The following is an 18,602-nucleotide window of genomic DNA, read 5'->3' as shown; positions in this document are numbered from 1 at the left end:
AGCTCGATTCGAAACTCGAACTTTTATTATTTTCGATTCGAACTCAATTCGAACTAAGGCTCGAGTTCGAATTCGATTCGAACTTTTCAAATACTAAATCGAATAATTCGAATCACTATATATATATGTGTGTGTGTGTGTGTGTGTGTGTGTATGTACTTAATAATATTTTATTTATTTTTTAAATATAATGCTAAGGTTCGCGAACAGTTTGCGAACAATCGAACAATATAATTTTAGCTCGAATTCGATTCGAAAAATATTCGAACATGTTCGAGTTCGGCTCGAATTCGATAATTTCGAATTCGAACCAAATATTATTCGAACCGGCTCAAAAAGTTCGTGAACGTGTTCGATTCGTTTACACCTCTAATTAGGGGGATCATCGTTGAGCTACAATAGCTCGGTTCTTGAAATATTGAACACCGATGAATTAAATCAAGTTTGATTTTCAAACTAAGCGGAACACACTCAAAATAATCCTTCGTAGAAAACGATTAAAAATTTTTGTAAAGCATTTAAAATATATGCAAGTTGAATGAGTAAAAAAATTCTGAAGTATTTTATCAAACACTTGGTATGCAATATTTTGATATTTGAAGAACACATAAAATGTTTCAACAATGCATCTTTAAAAGCAATAGAAATGAGAAGTGAATGCAATAAATAAATAGATACGAATTTGTTTATAGATGTTCGGATATTAACAACTCCTACGTCACCTCTTCTTCCTCTTGGAAAGGATCCACTAGAATACTTTGATTTATACAACATCTTGTCCAAACCTATTTCATCTTAGAACTTATCTCTTGCCTAACTGAAACTCCTAGCACACTCTCGATTGTAGGCCGCAACCTCACAATCCACATAATGTTTAAGTCTCTTATGCCAAGACTACAAACACAATCTTTAATGTCTTTGTATGAAGACTCACTCGACTAAATTTTGAAGTCCAACTCTTTTGTATATGTGTAAGTGATTGTGTGTGAGGAATTTATTCTTTACAATGTACATCTCAAATATATCCTCACACAAGGGCTTGTGCTCTCAACTAGCAGATTCCTTCATGCTAACTGCTTATGCTTTGAATCCCTTTCAAAAGCCCTTGTTTGATCTTCAAGATGTTGTCTTTATAGGCCTCAACAATGATATATACGTTAGACACAAGAATATGATCGTTTGGAAAGTTTCTGTGCTGTTTCTGAAATTGCAACGGTCAAATTCACCTTGCTAGACATTTTCCCAAGCTTAAATTGGTTGGTCAGCGGTTTGAACTGGTGTGTTGAGGCTGATTTCAGTTTGTGCAGAACCAGTAGTTTCATCGTCATTTATCAACATATTAAACTTCGATTCAGACTTTGACTTCTGAAGATTATTTGTAGATCATCGTCTTATCTTTTCAAAGCATACTAAATAGCTTCATTCCAATAACCGAGATGAGAGATATGACCAAAATACCGCAACTGCTCATACCCAACTGATTGCTATTTTTGTGCAATCAGTTTGGTCATTCAGCGAACGGTCTGGCCTAGATAACATTCGATTTTGCTCAACTGACGTGAAATACAACTTGTTCCAAATTGAGTTTTCTGATCGGTGAAATTAGCAGATTTTTATTTGAGTCATCTAGCTGACAGGTATCATCAAAATACCGAAACTTGCTAGAAATTCAGTTTGGCTAAACTCAGTTTCAGATTCCTTCTTGTGTTAATAACTTCACACTTGAGTAAATATGTTAGAAATACATTAACAAGTTTTGTTAACATCAAAATCAGGATTGCGAACATGAAATGTTCTAACATAACTAATTCTACAAAAACAAAAAAATAACATTTTTTTATGAAAGTTTATTTCTTTAGTTATATTTAAAATTTTAATAGGGAAAATCATATCAATATATAGTTTAAAATTTAAATTTAATAATTATTGTATTAGTTTATTTGATTTATTTGATATTTACCATAAAATCTTATTTGAATGTTTATTTTATTATATATGTTGATTTATTTATTATTTTAAACTAAAATTGTATTTATCAAGAAATTAATACTCATCAATGTTAGTCTACAAAAAATATTTTCTGATATAAAATTAATTATCTGTGATATATAATTCTAAAAACAAAAGATAACAAAAATTATATATTAAATATTGTTTAAATTGAATATTANTATCTATTATATTATATTCAGTCTTGATACCATATTTTTCCCAAATGTATTATCAGTATAATTTTCACGAGCGAGTTATATTGCTCTTAATAATTCTTTTTTTTACAAAATTTGGCAACATATTTTAAGCCAATTGTTGTTTGGGAAATTACTCATCTCATCCAATCAGTCTCCACCAACTTGAATTAATTTATCTCCATTATTTTGGCACTAAAGAAAAAAATATGGATTTAAACAAACAAGGATGTTGGTATGGTTTCAAATATCCCATTGAAACGATATAATATCAGAAAAACTCATGTGAGATGGTCTTATCAGTTGTGAGACATATAATTTATTTGAGTCATCCATAAAAGAATATTATTTTTTATACCAAAAATATTATTATTTTATTGTAAATATGGGTAGAGTTGAGTCGTCTTATGAATAAAAATCTGTGAGACCGTCTCACATGGTGTTAATTGTCAAATTTCAATCTTATTCTAATATTTTTGTTTTTTTTTTCCGACATAGTGTTAACGTAGAGTATCACATTAACAACATCAATGAAAAATAACTAAAATGATCAAAAATTAAAAAATACGATACTAAGACTGAAATTTACTACATACAAAACCAAATTGGTAAAAAAGTAAATATATAACAAAAATGCAATTTTCTCTAAACTATAAGCACCAATCTATGCATCTTTGTTGATGGATAAAAAGTACAGCACCGATATATTTTTACAAAAAAATATTTTTACGTTCATTTAAAAAATATATATTTTTATTATATGTCTCATCAACATAGTAAATTTTAAAGTTTAGTAATTATCCTAAAATCAACAAATGATATATTTAAAACACTAATTATCACAAAATATGTTTTATGATTACCAACTAAATAACATGCAAATTATATTTCATATATATCGTATATGAATCAAACCGGCAAGAACATGCAGAAATGTGCTCGTGGGCTGTGATCAGCGGACCACCGATGGCGTGGGAAAAGTCTCCACTTTTCAGCTGGCACAGGAAGCGCTCCACTTGGTTCTCGCCGGATGAAACCTGGATAAGCTCAAAGAGGTGTCGGATGCTATCAAATCCATATATGCATCATGATTGTTGTGGTGGATTTCACCGGAGACTTAAACAACGGCATTGGGAGAATCAATGAGGCCGTCGAGGGGTTAGATGTCGGAGTTTTGATTTACAACGTTGCGGAGTCTAGTCCTTACTCGAGGTTTTTCTTCCATGAAGTGGATGAAATGTTATCGCATGATTTGGTTATGGTTAATGTCGAGGGAACTACGATGGTTACTCGGTCTCTTTTGCCGCCTGGGATGCTGAAGAGGAAAAAAGGAGCAATTTTTTTAATGTTGGATCTGACTCCTTCAGACCCTCTGCATTCTGTTTATGCTTCCACTAAAGCGTCATCTTTTCTGTCAAATTTTTGTTATTTTCATTCTTCTTGCTATATTATTTTTGTGGGTTGGATCTTGCGGGCCTCTTGTTATTCAACGGAGAAGACATTTCATGTGTTCGTGCTTTGATGATGGAAATATGTTGAAGTTTATTGCCTTGTGATTCAACTTCAGTGGCTGAAAAGTCACATAACTAGTTAATCTGAAATAGATGTTCTGGGATTTTAACGATTCTTGGTGTTGATCTGTCTGGTTTAAACTGCTGATGACCGTATTTGAATTCTTTGTAAAGAGATTCCTATGGTTTAGATTTTATGATAGTTGTACTTTCAAGCAGGGTCTCACATCCTTGTTTGCAAGTTGTTTTGTTGAGATTCATTTAATGAGATTGTATCTTTCAGATTTATTGATCAGTCGAGTTCTCAAGATGCCTCCATGTGGAATACAAGAATAGTGGGGTTGATGTGCAGTTTCAGGTACATTTCACTAGTTTGAATCTCTCCCCATCATTTGAGAATTCTTTGTATTTTTGGGGACCCCAAGATACTTGTTGCCCCATCATGTTATCACTTTTGTGATTCGGGAATGAGTAAATTTTAATGGTACATCTCGTTTATCCAAATGTAGGTGTACCCTCCAAAATGGCATCAACCAGAAGATCCTCCTTATTTGTTCCATCTCGGATGTAATGCAAATACTTGAAAGACAGAAATAGATGTGAATCCCAATAAAGCATCAGCCGTCATCATCACTGAAAAATTTGAATGTCTATGCAAAAAAGAGTTTATAAAATGATACAGAAAGAAGGAATAATCTACCTAGATCAGAAAGTACGGTTAAATAAATAGAAACTGATACAACGTATTACAGCTGATACAGCCAACTATTCATATGATTTCAAGATCTCTTTCAGAGGTTGTTTGAGCCTCTTGATCGATACTCGGGTTGTTTGTCTTGCTTTTGAAAGACTTCCCGCTAACAAACTTGCTTAGCTTGCTCTTTGTTCTTGGCATTGATTTTCTGCTATCTCCATTCTTCTTACCAAGCTGTTCTAGGATGTTTCTCAAACTACTGTCATATCGACGCCTACAAGTAGGATATCTTGATATTGATTTCGTGATCCCTTGAAGTCTTGATGACAAAACAAACAAAAAGAAGCCATTGAAAATCAGGACAGCCATAAAAATCAGTAGGCAGCACAGTTCATTTCTCCTTAAAGAAATCGAATAGAGAGACAGCACAGCAGCTCATACCTCCGGGCAAGTGCATCCAGTTCAGCACGTCGAAGCTCAGGTTCTGGTGGCGGGCCAGTCATTGAGTTATTTAATCTTGAAGGATCACCTTTAAACAAAACTAATTTACCAAGGTATTCCTTCTCAATTTCAGTCAGCTTACAAGCTTTAATCTGGTCTTTCATGATCAAAAGTGGATTAAGAAACCAATCGAAGTAGGTGTCTTTTGGTCTGTTGGAGGGCATTATTTCAGTGACATTGTCTCCTGTACGCACAACCATTTTCTTGATGCCATCTCAACATAAAAATTAAAATTATACTGAATTTTTGATAACCAGAGATAAATATTATAAAGGATTCAACGGTTTCGCAAGCGTAAAAGAACCTTCGATAATCATATGCAAGAGAAAATATTATGTTACAGCGTAAAGACACGCTGTATTATGGAATTTGTGAGTTTATCTCCAACAACATTGCAGCATGCATCTGAAGGATGATTTTAGGCAATAAGCCCAACAGTAGAGCCAAACCGGAAAGATTAGCCTAACACATGAGGTAATTGATACAGGATTGTAACAGACGAACACTCTCTCTAAAATGGTTCTAAATAGAAGAGAGGATATAATGTCACGTACTCAGCAGTAAACCAGTAGAATTGGCATTCACCGAACGTAGAAGGAAATGAAACAGGCAATATGCGGGTAAACCAATGCTAATCACTTTGTCGCTGTTTTTGTTATTCTTGGCATACTCAATATCTTGCAGAGTTATGATTCCTTCAGAAACCATAATTTCCCCAACACGTTGACACTCCTCGAACCAGCCATCAATTAACTAAAAGATAATTACATTGCCGAAAGGCATATGTATGGAGAAGATAACACACATTAATAAATAGAAGCTTCATAAACTATTTATTCATTTAAAGTTGATATGTTCCATCAAATACAATACTCTGGACCAAAAGCATACCTCAATGGGCTTCAGGTCTAGCATAGGTGAATTGATAGAACTTGCACGAGAGAGAGGCCTTTTGAAAGAATCAGGCCTTGAGATACAGTTGGAGCGAGAGGTAGTTGTTGATGGCTGATTCTTTCTATAATGTGGCCTACAGAAAATTGTAGATAAATAAGTCATTCAGTGCAGTATATTGTAAAATTTTTTTTAAAAAATGCATATTCAAGAATTTGGTTATAAAGATAGAAAGAACCTGGGAAAGCAGGATCCCTCAGGCATGTCAAGAACATCATTGCTATATTCATTGTACATAGACAGTGAAGCCACAATGTAACAAAGTCCATACCACATGGAGGACTCCTACAATCAAAAGCCAACAACTGGACGCTAAGTCGCTAACAATAGAGGTGATTAGGGAGTTCAAAGAATCGAGAAAAATAAAGTTTTTTCCTTTCTTTTCTCCCCTTCCAATAATGGTGGGAAATGTAAGTTATACTGAATGTCTCAAAGTTTGGAATCTAGGTGATGAGAGAAGCTGGCTTGAACTCAGTGGAAGAGGTTATAACCGAGTGACAGTTACCACAAGTTCGTTGCTACTCATAAGATAAGCTAGAAGGAAAACCAATGATGAAGGAAGACTGGTGCAGCAGGTATATGGCGATAACTATAAAATGAAGTTGACTTCAGGAGGTGAAGGGTAATCTTCTTCGGACGAGATTTTGCACTAGAAATTCTCCAGATAATAAAGAAGGAAATACAAGTGATAGGAAGAAAAGTGAGAATGAGGGAAGAAACTCGACCGTACTTTTCTTTGAGGGGGGTTGATCAAACTTGTATTGTAACTTCTTGAGAATCATTAAAGATGGCTGTTTCTCCAGTGGATGTAGGTCTTCAAAAGGACCGAACCACGTAAATATAGTGTGCCATTGTTTGCGTGTTTGAAAAAAAATATTTCTCTTCCATTGATTTGTTAGTACTTAAGATTTGGTTTAGCCACAGAATTCTTGACAAACAGAAGTTGTATCAATTGCAAAGTTATCGGGTGTGATTGTGGTTCTTGAAGTGACTCGAGCCTTTCAATATTCGGAACTAAATCCTAACATAAGCAAGCAGTAAGAAAAAATCCAACCTGATACACTATCACTGCTGCATAGGCACCCAAGAAGATACTCGACACCATGGAGCCCAATACCGCCCCTACAACAGCTAATGGCCAGAGTAAAATTGCAAGACCAGCAAATGGCATGCATATTGTCTCCAAGAATGGCCCTTCACGACCTATACAGTCATGAAATAAGCGGTGCCAACCCTTGAAAAGCATGTAAAAGCTTTTGAACATGGCAACAACAGAAATCACTGGAAAGTCAATCATCGAACCCAAAATTCCAGCTACAAGAGCTTGGGGAAGATAAATCAATCTGTGACAGACGATCATTGGTAGAACCAATTTAGAACGTTATCAGAACTAAACCATCGTCAAGGAAATCTAATCGAACATTTCACTTTGGACATCAAATTATCAAAGTGCTTCTTGGATCTGCCATCAAACAATTTTGTTCAAACCAGAGCCCACTTGTTTCGTTAAATCAAGAACACCAGCCAAATTATATGATAAAAACTGAATGCCAGACAAACTATATCATAAAAACTTTTATCATGCTCAATTTAAACAAAACCAGGAGCACGCAAAAAAGCATTCGGGGACTCTCGAAAGCAACAAATAAATCTATAAAAATTAAAAACATCAACTTAGCCCAAACTTCTATCATCTAATAAGATTTTCAAGAGAGCAGAAGGCAGATTATTCATATTTGCAACCCCACATCTAAATTCGTAAGGATAACATTTTATGCTTGGATTTGCTCCTTATAAAACGTAAAAAAAAAAACATTAACTCCCATATTAAAAGACAATAAAATAATTATTCAGCACAAGCAATTCAGAATGTCATGCATGTAAATATAATAGCATTATTTTAAAATGTGGCGACTGAAAATCCCATTACTCAGTCATGCGACTTTTGCTTGAATAAACCTGGTAGCATCAAGAGACAGATTAACAATAGGAAATAAAACGAACCTAATTTCGTAATATTTTCCCTCCTGAGGCCCTAGTTTGAGCAGATCATCCATGATGGACAAGTAAGAATGATAACAAAAATCCTTAACATCCCTTATAATAGTGAAGCTTCCTTTGACAGCATCCCAAGTTCCATCCTGCAATAATAGTGAAACAAGATCGATACTATGAACTAGCGAAAAATGGGGAAACAGTTGTATGCTAATTCTGACACAGTTTTCGTACGATAAAACAGTGATAGAATTTGTCAGTCTTCCCCTCCTCAACTGCCTGAAAGGTAGCAAACATTGGTGCAAGCAGGCCATATGTGGCCCCTCCTAGAACTCCACAAGCAATGCCAACTGGGGGCCATGCTATTAAGATGGCAGGAATAAATAGGAAAAGAACAAGCTTCAAAGATGGCCCAAACTGTTTCGTTCTACAATCAAGAAACAAAAAAGACATCAGTCCCGATGACAATGTATGTAGTAAGCATAATAGAAGAAAGGTTCAAAATTGCACCTAAGAATGCAATAATACGTATAGAAAAAGTGAATTGGCCAAAGACCCAGCACTATTCCAGATATTCCAACGGTCATTAGAAGAAGTATTGCTGGAAACATAATGATACCTGAAATGATAAATGCAACATATCAGAAAACCATTAACAATCAATGAAAATTTCCTTGACCATAACAAGGATGAATGATATTAGCACATTGAATATGGCAATCAGCTGAAATTCATTAAATGCCAAATTCCTACATTTCAAAGGATTTCAATTCAGTAATTCAAACTTCCGAGGTGGCCCAATCAGAATGCAAATTATCAAAAGTTGAAAATAAATCTTAAAGTTTAAAAGAGGCTAGCTTCCTCAACTATATAACTAGTAATCATACTAAAACGGACATATAAAAGTCATTTATTAACTATAAATCATGCAACAAGAACAGTTAATCTGCTTCAATCAAACACAAGAAAGAAGTAACGGATGATAAACTAAGGACCAATTATTCAGACCTTTAATGAAGCCAAGAATGAGAAGACCGATGAAGTAAGGCAAGAAACAAATGAAGCTCCACAAAGAAGCCCGCAACCCCCTCGGGGGTTCCATTTCTCCCCCTGGATCTTTCGCACAATCAACACAAACCCATCTCGCAATCCATCCGATTTCTGCAAATAGCTCCGAAAGGAAAAAAAAAAAGAAAAGACCCACTTTTTTCTTACTCAACCCCACGTCGAGCACCAGATGCCAACTTAGACAAGGACTCCAATACTGGTTTTGCAGTCTCACGATTCCTTTTCTTTTCTTTACGCTAAGACATTTAGAGTTTGAAATGGGAAATGGATAGTGGAGCCTTATTATAGGTAAGCGGTTCTGGTTAACTCTGACGAGCATTTGTGAATATTATTACTTATTAGGCTGGCAACTCTCGAAGATTACAAAAAAAAAAGAGCAGTTTTTTGCAGAAAATACACAACATACACGTGCAAGTTTTTCTCTCCATTTTCCTCGTCTAATAATTTTCAGCCGGCTTTGTTTCAAATCTGAAAATCGTGATAATTTTATTTTTGAAAATCAAATCAAATCGTGACAATTTTGATTTGGGTAAAAACTTGTATGAGACGGTCTGTCCTATTTTGTGAGACGAATCTCTTATTTGGGTCATCCATGAAAAAGTATTAATTTTTATGCTAAGAGTATCTTTTATTTGGATCGTCCATGAAAAAGTATTACTTTTTATACTAAGTGTACTACTTTTCATTGTGAATATCGATCGGGTTGACTCTTATACGCTGCGCCATTCCACCTCAAATTCCTGAGTTCTGTGATGTTGGAGATTCACACGCCCTTCTGAGGAGAAGAGGAAATATTTTCTGGATTATAGTTCCACTGAAGAACATCTAGAGTTCGAGTTGTTCTAGTGAAAACATGTTCATCTTGGAGAATTCATGTAGGTTCTAAGACTTGTCGATTCTAGTTGGTTCCTGGGAGAAAAAAAATGGTAAAATCTTGATCCAGCTATGTAGTTTGTATCCAGTAAAATGTGTGTGTAAAAAATATTAAGGGATATTTTACGTTATCTCGTTGGTTTGATATGAGGCAAATGGACGGATGGTTGTCGATGGGGGTTTTGCTCGAACCTAGCAAATAATTTACATGAACCGATTTATTGTTTAAACCAATCAACCGTGTAAGATGTTCATTTGATAAGATCTGAAATGTATGTAGTGACTCTCTATTTTTTGTTGCAGTAAAAAAAGAACCCTTTGGCATACCATTATTTTCGTTTATGGCGAGCGCCTTTGTTATTTTAAATTTTTTTCTGTTAATTATATTCTTTATTTAGTGTACATTTTTTAATGTTCTTAATTTTTTTTTGTGATATAGGGGAAAACATATGTAATTTTCATTGGGCGTAAACCTGGTGTATATGACACTTGAGAAGAGGCACAAAAACAAGTTAATAAATTTAGTTGTGCGTCTCACAGGTCATTCTCTTCTATGAATGATGCAGTAAAAGCTTTTGGTTCGTATATGGACAAACAAGTTGCAGCTTCTTCCTCTACTCCTAGTGTTGAAAGAACGTCGTACGCACCTTCTAGTGCAAGTGCAAATGCAAGTGCAAGTGTCACTCAAGCTGAGAAGATAGTTAAATTGGAAGTTGCACTTGCAAATTTAGTAGAGATGACGAAGAAGATAAAAAAACAAATTGAATATCTGAAAATTAATAGTGATGATTAGATATTTTTTTGTCAATGTATTCTCCCATTTACATTAACCTTACAACTACTAGGATGGATGTGTTTTTCTTCTGTGTATTGCTTCTGATTTGTGTGAAGAACAGGGCTCCCCACTTAAATTTGCATCTGCCATTGACTTGTGTAAAGAAAATGTCTCCCATGTCTTCTTGAACGGTATTCTTTTTCATAATGTATAAATTATGCAGTATCTTGTTGTATAATTGAATAAAATGAAATCAAATTTTCAACTGGTACTCTATACATACATACATATATATAAAGACACACCCATATATATATCAACTACATGTATTAGCCACTCTACAATTTCCCAGCATTTATACATGGTGTAACAAGTTCACAACAGAAAGCCAAGAAACAAGTGGGATCACAAACTTACATGAAATCATACATCAAACCAAAGCAGATTATTACGTTTGTACAATTTATCAAGTACATAAAACCAAAGCAGACTATTACGCTTGTACAATTTATCAAACACAAACTTAATACAATTTACCAAACAGATCAATATTCCATTCCTGAGCTCCGAACACAGTTGTTAGGTAGCAATTACAAAACACACATAAGTCTTGGTAGAATACAAAACACACCAAAAGTCTACAAAAATACTAAGAAACATTGTCTTCGTGTGCAATTACACTACTGAACTTGCACAAAGGGTCTTCCTTCAATTACCACGTCCCTGAACAATATTAAAACATTAATGAGAAACAATTTATAAAAAAGTTTTAAAAAAATGTAGACAAAATTCCTTACTTGTGATGAATGAGGACCCCCAAAATTATAAGGAAATAAATTCATTTGATCACCTAAATAGATGTTTGCATTACCCTCCTGTATCTTAAACAGAAAAAAAATATAACATAGCAAGTCAAAAAAAGTAACTTGTAAGGAAATAAATTCATTTCATCACCATTATATTTGGCGACGGAATAAAATGTTGAGTGTATCCGAATGTGGAAGGGAATTGCGATATTGTGAAATTTGAGTGTTGTTGTGATGAAATTCCATTGCTCATTTATCGTGTGTTGGTGGTTTTTTGTGAACTTTGTCCCTTCTTTTTTGCTCCTTTAGCACCTAGCAAGTCAAACAAAGTAACAACAATTCATTCAAGGCAAACACAGTATGCAAAGTTACAACAATTAATTCAATTGAACTACATTCTCGACCATATGAAAACTTAATTCAATAGAACTACTCACTTAATTGAAAATATGAAAACTTACTTGAAACTTCTGTTTTCTCCTTTCTTTTTCCTTTTTTTTTTGTTCTTACTATCCTAGTGTCGTGTAATATTAACATTAGTAACTCCTTTGGCTTTAGCAGTAAGTGGGTTACCGATGCAAACTCCAAAACTTCGAATGTCATCACATTGTGTCTCATCATCTACACTTAACTTTGATACAAGGTTAGAGATTTCATCTTTTGCACTGTCAACCAATCCGTATAAGATTTTTCTTGCCTCCTCATGAGATTTGCTCGGTTGAGTTAGATCATAGGTTGATCTCATTATTTCATTGACAAACACCATTTCAGATACATGACTAGCACCACCCCTTCGACTTTGGTCAAAGTCAAATGTAACTCTATTTCTTACATTCTTCATCCACCTCTTCAAAATATAACATTCTGGTATAACAGTGACATCCATACAATTAAACACCATCAAAGCATGCTTACACAAAATCCCCATTGTCTCAAACTTATGACAACTGCAATTTATTTCATGACTCTGCTTATTGAACACCACATATCGAACCCTTGAATTATCATCATGAGAATGTACTTTGATTTGAATCCAATTCCAATCATTACCAAAACAAGATGGTGGTTCAACCGATTTGCAATTCAATGAATTAATCATTTCAACTTCGAATAGAAGATATATAGACATCGTATAAACATTAGAAGCATTAATCAACAATGGATGGTTTTTCAATATCTGTGCAGGATTACCATGGCGACAACGAGTATCTTCAGTCTTCTCCCTTTCCCGCCAGTTATTTTGAATCTTCTCATAATTTAGCACAAAGTCATACAAAGAACTCATTTTGTTACCTGCCTTTTTCAAAACCATATTCGTGACTTCATTTCTTGAAGTAGCCAAAAGTCCCGCACTAAACCTTCCATTCATAAAAGCAGTAGACCATTTCTTCTTAAGCTTGTACATATCATTCAACCATTTATGCCATCCAAATCATATGTTTCAATCATATATTTCCATGTGTTCTCAAATTCATCTTCAGAATCACAATGATTCATGTATTTATACCACAATCCTTTAAAAACAGAATCACCATTTAAACTCCCAAAATGTGAAGGATCATTTTGATTTATATGCCATTGACATAAACGATGATGTGAAAGTGGAAAAATTGTTTCTATGACATTCATCATGGCTTGACATTGGTCTGAAAAGATAGTTTGTGGTTGTCGTCCATTCATAGAATCAAGAAATGTTGCAAACAACCATTCAAAAGAACTTTGAGTTTCATCTGACATAAAGGCCAAGCCAAACAATACATTCTGCAAATGGTGATTTATACCAACAAATGAGGCACATATTAAATTATATTTATTTGTTCTATATGTTGTATCAATCGACAGGACATCACCAAAATATTCATAATCAACCTCGCATCTATAGTCCCTAAAGAAAAAATTCATCACTTTATCATCATCATCCAATTGAACATTCTAGTAAAAATAATTCTCCTGATTAGCCTTATTTATAAAATATTGAATAAGTGCAGTGGTATCTTCATTCTCAACTTTGGTATACTTTTTCAACCGACTCATATGGTCATATGCGTCCTTTCTAATAAAACCTAAATTTTGTGACCCACATGCTTCATTTTCCATAAAAGAGACAGCATTAGAGACGGATATTCCAGCATTTACCATAGCTTCTAGAGTAGACTTTTTTGCATGTGATATATTACGTGCCGATCTTAACAAGTGAGTTTGATCAGGCGCAAACATCTCATGGTTATGCTCTTCAAAAAATCTACTCACCCGCCATTCACACCCTTTTTCCCATGTAATCTTCAATTTGGCTTTACATTGTGTTCTAATGACCGGCTTTTGATAAACTGGAATCCTTTTACTAGAACATTTCTCATCTTTTAAACCTTCACATGAACAATGAAATTCTTTTGATTGAAGTTCATTGGTATAAGAAAAATATCGTTGATCACCCTTCCTCACACTAAATCCCTTGGCATGCGCATATTGACAATGCAATAAATAAGCATCTTCAACGCTGTTCACAACCTGACCCACTTCCAATTTACTCTCCAAAACATGGACAAAAGAGTTTTCATTCGGTACCTCAACATTTCCAGCTTCTTGATTGTTGTCTCCTTCCACCTCTTCAAGTGACACTTGATTGTTATCTTCCATTCTCAAGCAAGAAACCAACTGGATCAATAAAAAAAAAAAAACAAGATGAGTTTAAGTATTTACTATAACACAAGGCAAATGAACTTGATCAACTTGACTCGAGACATACGGCAAATAAGCAAACACAAAGAGTCTAGACTTGAGAGCCTTGTTATCAATTTTTTCCCCCAAACTAATCATCTGGAAATGAATGCAGGACCATATTTAATGTAACAAAAAAAACAAAGGAAAATACCAGTACAGAATGTTGGAGAAACAAGTAAAATAAGTACAGATGAAAGAGGATGCCAAAACAGCTTTTCATATCACTTCTATGTATTGCTTCGTCGTACGTCCTAAAAAATGGACTCCCTCTTTAAAATAAAAAAATGTTACGCCAGCCTGCCTCGAGTGGAGACAAGGTTCTACTTGGAACAATACGACGGTGAAGATGATGTTTGGATTGGCAAAACATTATACAGACACACATACAATTTCGGAGAAATTAAAATTTTCAGGCCATTATCATCAATTTCACAGAAATTACCAGAAACAAATCCCAAATTTCTTGAAACAAACACAAATATCTCCATTGTATAAAAAAAAATTGTACATTGGCAAAGAAAATCCTCACCTTGCCTGATTCAATGAGATGAGGTTGTATCCGTGCTGAAAAAAAAGAGCGGGAAGTGAGAGGTTTTTTTGTTGAGAGAGAGCTTGCTTGATTTTGAAAAGGAACGGGTAGTGAGAGCAGCTTGATTTTTGAAAAAGTTTCTTTGTGCTGAGAGAGAAGCTTGTTTTTGCAAAATTCAACCGTAGTTCAACCGTTGTTGAGTTTTGCTTTAAAAAAAATTTAAAAATTGAATGCCACGCGGCAAGAAATAAGTGGAAGGGGGCAGTGCCCCCTTCGGTAGCGTCGACTCAACCCATAAACTGGTCCCAAATATTAGTGTTGTCAAACGGGTCTGTCTAGTTCGTCCATTCCCATCTCGGCCCATCAGAAAAGGAGTGGGAGTGACCCGTCATTTTGACGTATTGAAAAAACTTCAACGGTTGCAAATTAGGTCGGTTAAACTATCAAAAATTAAAAAAATCATTAAAAAATACATTAATCATTAATAAATCTTTAAAATAATATAATTTAAAATATTTGTTAACAAAATGACAGGTCGAGGCATGTCAACCTGCCCCGCCTCGCCTCAACCCATATTCCAAATGGGTTGGTCCGAAGATTGGCTACCTAAATTATAACTCAACTCGTTTATTTTTTATGACAATACAGGCTGGACTAGGGGTGGGCGCAGGTCTGGTTTTCGGGTTCGGGTACCTTACACCAATCCGATTATGTCAGGTATCAGGAAAAAAAACCATTTTAAATTTTTTTTTGAAAAAATATATGTATTTTTCACATTTAACAAAAAATAATGTCATTATATCGAGTTATGGCTAGTCATTATGTCATATTATGGCTAGTAAATAAAAAAACACATATTTTTCACATTTCACAAAAAATCATGTCATTATATCATTTTACGATTAGTCATTTTTCACTATTTCGGATTATAACTAGCCACAAAAAATACATGTATTTTTTAATTGAATAGATGGATAGACCCATAAAAAAATTTTAAAAAAAATTTTGTCGGGTACCCGATACCCGATTGGGTATTGGTAAAATACCCGAACCCGATAATGTCGGGTACTCAACGAACCCGATTTTCTTTTCAAAAAGTCGGATCGGATACCTGATATCCGAGAATAAACGCCCACCTCTAGGCTGGACAATGACCCTACCCGTTGACAGGTTTACCAAAGCCATCAGTCAAAAAATATTTTTTTATTATTTTATTTGGAAATAAACCGAATAAATATATGTCATTTTGAAGTAGAAAATATTTTTTATTTATAAATAAAATTCAAAACAATCTTTTCAAATATTTTAAATTGAATAGAAGTAATTGCTTAATAATCTATTTATTGAAATGATTGTCATTCAGAATAATAAATAGAAATATAAAAAAATTATTATCATCAAGTAAAAATACAAAAAATGTCCATCTTTAAGAAAATTCTAAAGATGGTTATTTCTGGTTTTTACGTGAGTATTATTAATTAAAAAATTCCACATTTTTTGTTTCAGAGAAACGGTGACATTTCTCCGTCTTATATCTCATATATCTTTTAACATGAAGTTTTGCGCAATTAATAGTCATTTTTTATTTTTATTATTTTTCAAAAATATTTTCAGTTGTGATGATACTAAAATTGTATCTCGGGTTTGATATGATGAGCGGATCTTTAATTCTTCTACTCTTCGGGTTGGATCGGTAATATGGGGTCTGCATAGACGAAAATAAGATTAGGAGCGACAAAGATGTTTTCGACATGACCCTTTCAATGTTTAAGTTAGTACTCCAAGTATGAATTCAAAGAGCACGTAATATAGTAGTGCTAAGAGCACGGGAGAGTGAAGTGAGTGAATGTGTCAAACCGTAACAAATATTTAGTATTTATAGAAGTAAAATGGGTTGATTCCCTTGCAAGAGTAGAATCCTTGTTGAAGTAAAATTCAACCCAAAATAGGAGATGTTGGAAACTTAATTTTGGTGGTTTGACAAATTGAGCGTAAAATATATTGAAATAACTGATAAAAAAATTGAAAGGAACTGATTTAATATACGCTAACTATTGGTTGCCTAACTGAAGATTAGTGCGCAAAAAATCTATGGCAACTGAACTAAGCTAACTGAATGATCAGTTGGAAACTGATCAGTTACCCTACGATCAATTGAGAGCAATAAGCTTATCTTATTGGCTTTGTCAAAACTGATGAATCAGTTATACACATCATCAATTGAGGAATGTAGTTATCAACCGACAGATTGTACAAGAGTAGACTGTAACTTATAGTGGGAACGCTGCATTTCAGCAATGCAACTGTGTACTACTGTTAGAAGAATGTTGATGTGGCAAACAACGGATATAAAGTTTCAAATCACATTCATTGTTACCGTTGGAAGCAAAGACTATAAATAGCCGAGAAGAGCAGCAGAGAAAACACTTATCTACAATAACGATACACATAATCAAAAAAGCTGTTATTCTGCTGAAATCTCTCCAAGCTTTCTGTTCATATTCAAAGGATTTCAAAGCTCACACTCAGCATACACGTTAATAGCATTCAAGGCTATAAATTGAGCTTACAAGCACAAACACTTACTATTGTATCATTCAATCTATAGAGATTAGTTGTGCTAAGTAGTTTCAGTTCAGTTGAGTACTGTAAAACTGTATCGAAACTAAGAGTTTTAGTTTGGCATTGTTAAATCCAAAACTGAAGTGGGTCTATACAATTCTTTGTATTTGATCAAAGTCTTTTAGAGAATATCATATCTCATAGATAGAAGGGGTCAGTAGGAGTGATTGAAATCTCCGAACATCCATAAATCTTGTGCAACTTAATTTCAGTTTTATTCTATCTGTCAGTCAGTTTATTTTCGCACTTTATTTTTTTAACTGATTGACATCGACATACAAGATTCCCGAGTTCAGTTTATCACTAAACTGACTCATCAGTCGAAAAGAGTGTGAAATTATCAAGTGTTTATTCAACCCCCTTCTTAACACTTCTACACTTCCCAACCGATCCTAAAGATAAAACTGCGGGTAAGGGTAAGCTTATCCGTTGCAACTTTACTATCAAAGATGTGTTACTAGTTGAGAATTTTAAGTATAACTAGATAAGCATCAGTCAGTTATACGATAATAATTTCTCAGTTCAGTTCAACATACACACTTGCTCAGTTAGAAACTCAACTGATGAGATCATCTAAACTGACAATCGTTGTGAAAATACTTACAAAGTCAGTTGGACTGATCAACATAATGCACCAGTTTGTTTTATAGCTTCTAAATCTTCTAAAAGCTGGTTGTGACATAAAAAGTTGAACCACCTAAAATTTAAATCTATTGCTTATCTGAGTAACCATGATCTTGTAACTGGTTTGCCCAAAATAGATTTTTTAAAGACAAAATTTGTTCAGCATGTCAGTTCGGTAAACAAGTAAGATCTTCATTTAAAAACAAGGTTAGTAAATCATCCTACAGATGCTTAGAACTGTTACATATGGATCTGTTTGGTCCTATACCAGTCATGAGTTTAGGGGGAATGAAATACACCTTGGTGATCGTTGATGATTTTTCAAGATTTACTTGGGTTATCTTTCTTAAATCAAAAGACCAAACTGCTGCACAACTGATTAAGCTTTACAAAAGATTATTAAATGAAAAATCAGTTGGTATTGACAGAATAAGGTCCGAACGTGGAACTGAATTCACCAATCAAAATCTTTCACATTTTTAGATAATACTGGGATCAAGCATGAGCTCTCAGCAGCCAGATTGCCTGACAACTCGATTCCTGAGGTGTCTATACGTCTGTCTCGCAAGACCCAGACCATTGGTTTCAACTTGATCGGACGACTAGTATGAGACTTCTCTGGGTATAAATAGGAGATTTTCTCCCTTCATTTTTCACTTTTATTTCCTCTGAGTCCTTACTCTGCCGAAATTTCGAGATCTTGTTGTACCTATTTTTCTCATTACCGATCACTTATCATCTGACCT

The 18,602-nt window shown here is 34.3% G+C and overlaps 2 protein-coding genes and 1 pseudogene across 3 annotated transcripts; 1 reads left to right on the top strand and 2 right to left on the bottom strand.

Moving 5' to 3' along the window:
- The first annotated feature begins 3,119 nt into the window (after positions 1 to 3,119).
- Positions 3,120 to 4,268, top strand: LOC140965971 (very-long-chain 3-oxoacyl-CoA reductase 1-like; annotated as a pseudogene).
- A 23-nt stretch (positions 4,269 to 4,291) lies between these two features.
- Positions 4,292 to 9,179, bottom strand: LOC140965969 (uncharacterized membrane protein At3g27390-like). Of its 2 annotated transcripts, XM_073426263.1 has the most exons (11): positions 9,043 to 9,179; positions 8,847 to 8,954; positions 8,349 to 8,457; positions 8,073 to 8,265; positions 7,848 to 7,984; positions 6,898 to 7,186; positions 6,022 to 6,128; positions 5,784 to 5,919; positions 5,447 to 5,645; positions 4,833 to 5,076; positions 4,292 to 4,710 (listed from the first exon to the last, which is right to left on the bottom strand). In XM_073426263.1, exons 2-11 carry the CDS (start codon positions 8,938 to 8,940, stop codon positions 4,467 to 4,469), a joined length of 1,752 nt encoding a protein of 583 aa, XP_073282364.1. In that variant the 5' UTR covers positions 8,941 to 8,954; positions 9,043 to 9,179; the 3' UTR covers positions 4,292 to 4,466. The 2 variants fall into 2 exon arrangements, with proteins under 2 accessions (XP_073282364.1, XP_073282362.1); XM_073426261.1 differs by having other exon boundaries at positions 8,847 to 9,169.
- A 1,992-nt stretch (positions 9,180 to 11,171) lies between these two features.
- Positions 11,172 to 14,053, bottom strand: LOC140965970 (protein FAR1-RELATED SEQUENCE 5-like). Its single transcript, XM_073426264.1, has 4 exons — positions 12,848 to 14,053; positions 11,822 to 12,776; positions 11,352 to 11,672; positions 11,172 to 11,277 (listed from the first exon to the last, which is right to left on the bottom strand). The coding sequence occupies exons 1-2, from the start codon at positions 13,260 to 13,262 to the stop codon at positions 11,875 to 11,877; spliced, it is 1,317 nt and encodes a 438-aa protein (XP_073282365.1). The 5' UTR covers positions 13,263 to 14,053; the 3' UTR covers positions 11,172 to 11,277; positions 11,352 to 11,672; positions 11,822 to 11,874.
- Between the last annotated feature and the right edge of the window lie 4,549 nt (positions 14,054 to 18,602).

This window comes from Primulina huaijiensis, unplaced genomic scaffold, assembly GCF_012295235.1.
Source record: "Primulina huaijiensis isolate GDHJ02 unplaced genomic scaffold, ASM1229523v2 scaffold17361, whole genome shotgun sequence".
NCBI classification, from domain to species: Eukaryota; Viridiplantae; Streptophyta; class Magnoliopsida; order Lamiales; family Gesneriaceae; genus Primulina; species Primulina huaijiensis.
Note: the sequence above shows the minus strand (reverse complement) of the source record. Positions and strands in the feature narration are given on the sequence as shown.